This window comes from Salvelinus sp. IW2-2015, linkage group LG18 (assembly GCF_002910315.2).
Source record: "Salvelinus sp. IW2-2015 linkage group LG18, ASM291031v2, whole genome shotgun sequence".
NCBI lineage: Eukaryota > Metazoa > Chordata > Actinopteri > Salmoniformes > Salmonidae > Salvelinus > Salvelinus sp. IW2-2015.
The window spans coordinates 53022639-53031130 of NC_036858.1; the positions used below are offsets into that span (position 1 = coordinate 53022639).

An 8492-nucleotide genomic window follows, 5' to 3' on the forward strand; every position below is an offset into this window, starting at 1 on the left:
ATAAATAAAYATTGGACATAAAATTAAGACAAGTTTTGTTAGCCAGGCCTAAGCTTTCTTGACCAAACTATAAAACCATTAACTATGACATCCCTCAATCAAGATGACAAAATAGTTCAGAAAGTCCATCCAACTAGACATTACACTTAAAACTACTGATCCAGATAATGTAAACAGATAGACATAAAACATACATAGAGGAGAACTGTTTGTAATCGCCACTAAATTATCATGCTTGTTGCGCCAAACATGGAGAGTTGCATGTGATTTGGTTCTGCTGGGAAGCATTCTGGATTTGGTCCTGCTTGGAAGCTCTGTGATGGCAGCTTTCTTTGAGGAATGTTAACCCTTTTAGTCCAGACATTATGAGAGAAACCACACCATTATGGCTCTGAGAATATGTTTGATGTGTACAGTGAAAGCGAGAGGATGGATAGTGCTGAGCATGACTGGTGGTTTGAGCTACTTCTATTGCTTGTCTAGCACTTACTCGCTGCATTTTCTAACATATAGGCCTATCATAGTAATAACATCTTATAACCAAGGTCTAGGTTTCTTCCTAGGTTCCTGCATTTCTAGGGAGTTTTTCCTAGCCATCGTGCTTCTACATCTGCATTGCTTGCTGTTTGTGGTTTTAGGCTGGGTTTCTATATAGCACTTTGTGACATCTGCTGGTGTAAAAAGGGCTTTATAAATACATTTAATTGATTGATTGTTATCAAAATATCAGCAGTTTTAAAATGTTTGTTCATTCATAGCACCAGTGGTTGAATCAATGTGAGTTTATTTGGTGGGGTTGAAGATCCTTCCAACAGTGTTTAAGACCAGTGGTTCTCTCTTCTCACCATTACGAGAGACATCAAGTTCTACTAGCTGCATGAAGTTTGCTATTTCTGGAGGAAGTCTTTGGATCTCGTTGTCACTCAGGCCCAGCTTTCGTAGCTTTAGCAGCTGAAAAAATGGCTGAAAAAGACAAACACACATATTAGACTAGCTGTATAGTTGACATGGACGTAGTAAAGCATTCAGTGTGAACAAATKAGATAAAATATGGTTTTCAATGGCCTACTATTTGTCCCATCCTGAAAATGTTTCCAGAAACCTATGAACCCAATTAAAAGGGGCAATCTGCAGTTGCTACTGTACATCCATTTTGGGGCTTATAAAATTAATGATGTACCACTTGATTCTTGAAAAATATAACTGTTGTCTTTTTATTGGTTTATTTGTATTGCCATTAGCTTTTGCCGAAGCAACAGCTATTATTCCTAGGGTGCACACAAAACCTAAAACACAACAGTAGACAAGAACAGTCAATCAGAATTCAAAATATAAGCTTGTTTAACTCAAATGTATTTAAACAAACACTATATAACCTCAAAATATGGTTAAAACTATAATTTAATATCATGGATGTTCAGTCCTTGCGTCAATACCTCTGTCTTTTAATTTGAGAATKGTCACATTTCTCCAGCCCCATCCCTCAACTTTTTACCAAAAGGGGGCAGGGAAATGCTTTGTTATTGTTTCAACTGCGGATTGCCACTTTAAAATGTTGAGTGACTAACCAGGTTTCCATCCAACCATTTCATGTGGATGAATTACCTGACGCATGAAAAAAAAAGTCACAACCGGGTTGATGGAAACAGGAAATGTCAGTACAATTTTTTAAAATGTTGATAGACAATTTSTTTGTTGTTATCCCACTACAACTTGGGAAAGCATGCAGTTTATAAGGCTACAAAAATGCAATAAGTTAAGATGAAATTCACAGGGTGGTGAAAGCGCACGCTGATGAGCTTGATGCTCCTTTCCAATAAATATCGAGGGTTTTGTTCTGGTGACATGATGATCAATGCTTGGCTGCCGTTTAACCAACAAAAATAATCTCGCTCTTATCCATAACAACCTCCTCATGTAGGCTATCTGTAAGCAATTTTTTTCAGCGCACGTGCCAAGACCAGAGTGGGCACATTTGCTATAAAAACAGGGTAGAGTTGAAAATGTGATGGAAACCCATTGAACTTAACTTTTTTTATTTATTCGGTATATGGRAATTTTACTGCMAAATATATTTATATGTGCACTACGTCCTCATACATAGACTTATCTACAACAAGTCAGTTTGATGGAAAAWTGTTTGGTGGGAAAATGCACATAGTTTTTACATTATTTGCATTAAAATCTGTTGCCAACTGGATGGACACCTAGCTACTGTTAAACATATGAAATAACAGGCTAACTGAAAGACCATACTTGACCACAATCAACTCACTAAATAAGTTTTAACCAGCAAAAAGTTCAGCAATTAGGCCTAAGAGTGGTAGTCAGTGGTCTGGCAAATATTGTTCAGTTCYTACCCAGTTCTCTGATGTAAATCAACTAGCCTATTCTTTTATCTGGATGATGACCTACTTGGATGCTGCCTTATCCTGACACTTCCAGACACCATCTCTGTTTCATAAATATTAACATTAACCCCAAAAGACTTGTTTCAAAAACATACAGCATTTTCAAGAACACTATGGTTGTGTTTACACAGCCACTTTAAAAACTCAAATCAGATTTTATTTCTATATCTAGGCCTAATCTTTTTTTTCGGACTGTCCACACTCAGTTTTACATTAACCATATCAGAGTTGCATATTCACACTGGTGTAGCCTCTGATTATTGATTGATTTGATTGTATAAAATACCAATTAGTGAAAAAATTATCAGAATTTGGCTGCTTGTGTAAAGGTGGTATAACTTGGATGGGTATCAGATATGCAAAGAATTGGCAAAAGATCTGAATTAGGCTGCGTTTACAGAGGCAGCCCAATTGTGTGATTTTGCACAAGTATGGGCAAAAGAGCTATGTGATTGGCCAAAAGACCAATTAGTGGAAAAAGATCAGAATTGGGCTGCCTGTGTAAATGCACATTGACCCTAGAAGTAGAGACCTATAGTGAGACTAACAGAAGTCGTGAGGGAATAGTCCTCCACTTTAATTGAATATGAATAATAAGCTACAGCATAACAGGTATAAAAAAAATCTCTATTGAAGTAGGCCTATTTTAAGGACAAGTAGCTTACTTTGATTGCAAACAATGCAATCAGTGATGGTGAACTGGACTCCAATTTGCATTTTGAAGAGCACACTCAATCTAGGCTTCCATATTTTACATTCATTTAAATGAAAATGTAGCCTAGACCTTCTACCGGTAAGTAAACTTCCAGAAATGTTCAAGGTTTCACAACTTCAGGACAGAAATCGAGTTAGCCTAAATAGCGTAACACACAGGCTAAATAGCCTAGTGGTTCTTAGGTGCTATGAACTCAAAAGGTAATAAGGAGTCATTCAAATACATCAATGTTTTGATCATCCTTTACCATTGATATAACTTTCATAACTATTGCAGGTTGTCTTTATGACAAAGGCCTGCCCATCTTCGCGTGAAGGAAAGTAGATCAATACTGGGACTTTCGAGGCCTACAGCTTCAACACCAACTGTATATTATGTTTGAATGGTAGCCAGGCTGTGATTTGGCCTACTTATAATAATAATCAAATAGAGGTGACAATGACATGCTAAAATGTAAACTAGAGAATGAAATAGGCAAGCTAATAGGCCTACATGTGCATTTCTTGTTGACTGTGTTTGTGCGGTTACCTGATAAAAACATTACATTGTGGTTGAGTTCTTTGGAAATTTACATTTTCCTGTTCACAATAACACATTCTGCTATGTCAACAACAAACCTAGCCTAATGATAACTGAACTGTAAACTGGTATTCTTGGGATGGAGGCACAGACACACACACCCAGACAATACAACCTTGGCCTAGCCTATCTGATGTGTGGATTAAACCTACACTGGTTTCATAGAATGTTTTTTCCTGGCCTGAAACTCATGGTTTCAATGATCCTTAGGCCAGACAGAGGAGCACACAAGCCTCTATTGTGTTCATTATAGACTAGGCCTATTCCAATGTCCCGACAAGACAGGTCAATCAGCTGCTCCAGAATACAATGTCAGCTAGCCTAACCTGCTCTTCCTGTTACCGTTATTCACCCCCAGAGCACACCCAACACAAGAAACCCATCAAGAGGTCTGCGCAGGACAGAGATTTCTTCATCCCGCTGCCRCCCACAACCGCAGCTTTTCATACCGTACCSGCCCGCTCCTGCTGGCTTTCTGTMCGACCGCTTCCCCCCAGTCCCGCAAAGTTATTTTAGGCGAATGTGACAGCTCACTTGCCAGCCATGGTGCCAGCTATTTTGCACCCTATAGGSAACATCAAAATGCACACAAATAACTGAAGAAATATTAAATTACCTGCAATTCTCACGTGGCCCATTATATTAAGTTATCGGTATAGTCTATATCAGCCAATAGGCTAGACATTTTGAAGAGAGCAGAGTTGGACAGACAGCAGACACTTGCACTTTCTTTCCTTTAACTAGGCAAGTCAGTTAAGAACAAATTCTTATTTTCAAGTTCTTATTTGCCTAGGAACAGTGGGTTAACTGCCTTGTTCAGGAGCAGAATGACAGATTTTAACCTTGTCAGTTCGGGGATTCGATCTTGCAACCGTTAGGTTGGAAAAGGCACAACTATCGTTCACTCAACATGGTAGCCTATGCGCACGTTGCGCCTTTTCACAATTTTTTGATTGCACCTCGACAAGGGTTGGGCGGTATCCAGATTTTCATATCCTCATTCCGTCCTTCTCTCACACCGGGATTACCGGCTTAGTACACAATGGGGCGCCAAACCCCCCCACAAAAAAAGCCCATTGAGCATTTATTACCAGATTGCTAAATAAATTAGCACAAGTAATAACGAATTTCCATGGAGTCTGCTAGCAAAAAAATGCTAACGTACACGCAAACGAAAATAAACAAATTGCAAAGACAGGGAATCCAGCTCAAAGTTATACATACAGTGCATTGGGAAAGTATTCAGACCCCTTGACTCCTTATAAAATGGTTTAAAGTGTTTTTTCCCCCCTCATCAAGCTAAACACAATACCTAAAAATGACATGGCAAAAACTAGTTTTAAATGTTTGCAAATGTATAAAAACAAAAAACTGAAATATTTAATTAATGTAATATTCAGACCCTTTACTCAGTATTTTGTTGAAGGACCTTCGCACGATTACAGCCTCAGTCTTCTTGGGATGACGCTACAAGCTTGCACACCTGCATTTGGGGATTTCTACATTCTCTCTGCAATCCTCTCAACCTCTGTCAGGATTTTCAGGTCTCTCCAGAGATGTTTGATCGTGCTTCAAGTCCGGGCTGTGGCTAGCCACTCAAGGACATTCAGCAGCTTGTCCCGAAGCCACTCCTCATTGTCTTTGCCGTATGCTTAGGGTGTTGTCCTGTTGGAAGGTGAACCTTCCCCAGTCTGAGGTCCTGAGCTCTGGAGCAGGATCTCTGTACTTTGCTCTGGCCTTGATCTTGACAAGTCTTCCAGTCCATGCAGATCAAATCAATTTATTGGACAGATGTTATTGCGGGTAAAGCAAAACGCTTGCGCTTCTAGTTCCGACAGTGCAGCAATATCTAACAAATAAAATCTAACAAATTTCACAAACAAATACCAAGTCAAAGGATTAAGTATATATTTATTATATGGACGAGCAATGTCAGAGCGACATAGATTAAAGTAGATAGTATAGAATAAAATATATACATATGAGATGAGTAACGCAAGATATGTAAAACATTATAAAGGACTACTGTTCCTTTAATTAAAGTGGCCAAATGATTCAAGTCTGTATGTAGCAGCAGCCTCTCTGTGCAGTGATGTCTATTTAACAGTCTGAGGCCTTGAGATAGCTGTTGTTCAGTCTCTCGGTCTCAGCTTTGATGCACCTGTACTGACCTAACCTGCTGGATGATAGCGGGCGACAGGCAGTGGCTCGGGTGGGTGTTGTCCTTGATGATCTTTTTGGCCTTCCTGTGACATCGGGTGCTGTAGGTGTCTGGAGGGCAGGTAGTCTGACCCCGTAATGCGTTGTGCAGACCGCACCACCCTCTGGAGAGCCCGGTGGTTGTGGCGGTGCAGTTGCCGTACCAGGCGGTGATACAGCCCGACAGAATGCTCTCAATTGTGCATCGTAAATGTTTACGAGAGTTTTAGGTGACAAGACAAATTTCTTCAGCCTCTTCACCACACTGTCTGTGTGGGTGGACCATTTCAGTTTGTCCATTATGTGTAAGCCGGAGGAACTTTAAACATTCCACCTTCTCCACTGCTGTCCCATCGATGTGGATAGAGTGGTGCTCTCACTGCTGTTTCCTGAAGTCCACGATCATCTCCTTTGTTTTGTTGACGTTGCGTGAGGTTGTTTTCCTGACACCACACTCCCAGTGCCCTCACCACCTCCCTGTAGGCGGTCTCGTTGYTGTTGGTAATCAAGCCTACTACTGTTGCGTTGTCTGCAAACTTGATGATTGAGTTGGAGGTGTGCATGGCCACGCAGTCATGGGTGAACAGGGAGTACAGGAGGGGGCAAAGCACGCACCCTTGTGTTGCCCCAGTGTTGAGGAATCAGCTAAGTGGAGATGTTGTTTCCTACCTTCACCACCTGGGGCAGCCCATCAGGAAGTCCAGGACCAAATTGTACAGGGCGGGGTTCAGACACAGGGCCTCGAGCTTAATGATGAGCTTGGAGGGTACTATGGTGTTAAATGCTGAGCTRTAGTCRATGAACARCATTCTYACATAGGTATTCCTTTTGTCCAGATGGGATAGGGCAGTGTGCAGTGTGATTGCATCATCTGTGGACCTATTGGGGTGGTAAGCAAATTGAAGTGKGTCTAGGGTGCGGTGATATGATCCTTGACTAGTCTCTCAAAGCACTTCATGMTGACAGAAGTGAGTGCTACGGGGCGGTAGTCATTTAGTTCAGTTATCTTTACCTTCTTGGGTATAGGAACAATGGTGGTCATCTTGAAGCATGTGGGGACAGCAGATAGGGAGAAATAGGGGACAGGGAGAGATCGAACATGTCCGTAAACAAACCTGCCAGCTGGTCTGCGCATGCTCTGAGGACGCTGCAAGGGATGCCGTCTGGGACGGCAGCCTTTCGAGGGTTAACACGTGTAATGTCTTACTCACATCGGCCACGGAGAAGGAGAGCCAACAGTCCTTGGTAGCTGGCCGCGTTGGTGGAACTGTGTTATCCTCAAAGCGGGCAAAGAACGTGTTTAGCTTGTCCAAAAGCAAGACGTCGGTGTCCTGGTTTTCCTGGTTTTGCGACGTGGCTGGTTTTCCTTTTGTAGTCCTTGATTGTCTTTAGACCCTGCCACATACGTATAGTGTCTGAACCGTTGAATTGCAACTCCACAGTCTCTATACTGACCTTTTGCCTGTTTGATTTCCTTGCGGAGGGAATGACTACTCTGTTTTGTATTCTGCCATATTCCCAGTGCACCTCGCCATGGTTATATGTGGTGGTTCGCGCTTTCAGGTTTGCGCGAATGCTGCCATCGACAATTGAAGTCGGAAGTTTACATACACTTAGGTTGGAGTAATTAAAACTAGTTTTTCAACCACTCCACAAATTTCTTGCCAAAACTATAGTTTTTTAACAAGTCAGTTAGGACATCTACTTTGTGCATGACACAAGTAATTTTTCCAACAATTGTTTACAGACAAATTATTTCACAATTCCAGTGGGTCAGAAGTTTACATACACTAAGTTGACTGTGCCTTTAAACAGCTTGGAAAATTCCAGAAAATTATGTCATGGCTTTAGAAGCTTCTGGTAGGCTAATTGATATCATTTGAGACCAATTGGAGGTGTACCTGTGGATGTATTTCAAGGCCTACCTTCAAACTTAGTGCCTCTTTGCTTGACATCATGAGAAAATCAAAAGGGCCTAATAGACCGTTGGAGATGGCACATTCTACGGCCCATCACTATGGGGACATTTGTGGGCAGAAATTGAAAAAGCGTTGGAGCACGGAGGCTCAACTGAACTCCGTTAAATCAGCTCTGTAGGAGGAATGGGCCTAATTCACCCACTTAGTGGGAAGCTTGTGGAAGGCTACTGAAACTTCTGACCCAATTAAACAATTTAAAGGCAATGCTACAGATACTAATTGGTAGTGTATGTACATTTTGACCACAGGAATATGATGAACGACAATAAAAGTGAAATAAATCATTTCCTCTAACTATTATTGCACATTTCACTTTCTTTCAAATAAAGTGGTGATCCTACTGACCTAAGAACAGGGAATTTTTCTTGGGATTAAATGGTCAGAATTGTGAAAAAACTGAGTAAAATGTCTTGTGGGCTAAGGTGTTGTAAACTTCCACTCAAATGTATCACGGTTTCTGGTTAGGGTGGTTGCAATAGTCACAGTGGGTACAACATCTCCTATACACTTCTTGATAAACTCAGTAACTGTTCGGTATAATACACATCAATATTATTCTCTGAAGCTACCGGAACATATCCCAGGCCCGCGTGATCAAAACAATCTTGA

At 41.1% G+C, this 8492-nt stretch overlaps 1 protein-coding gene across 2 annotated transcripts in view; it reads right to left on the reverse strand.

Moving 5' to 3' along the window:
* The window catches only part of LOC111978110 (leucine-rich repeat-containing protein 1), a 77059-nt gene that overhangs the window by 36180 nt on the left and 32387 nt on the right, over nt 1-8492 (reverse strand). For both annotated transcript variants that reach the window (XM_024007929.2, XM_070448601.1), the window contains exon 2: nt 846-963. In XM_024007929.2, coding sequence (XP_023863697.1) covers nt 846-963 — 118 coding nt within the window. The remainder of the gene's footprint in view (nt 1-845; nt 964-8492) is intronic.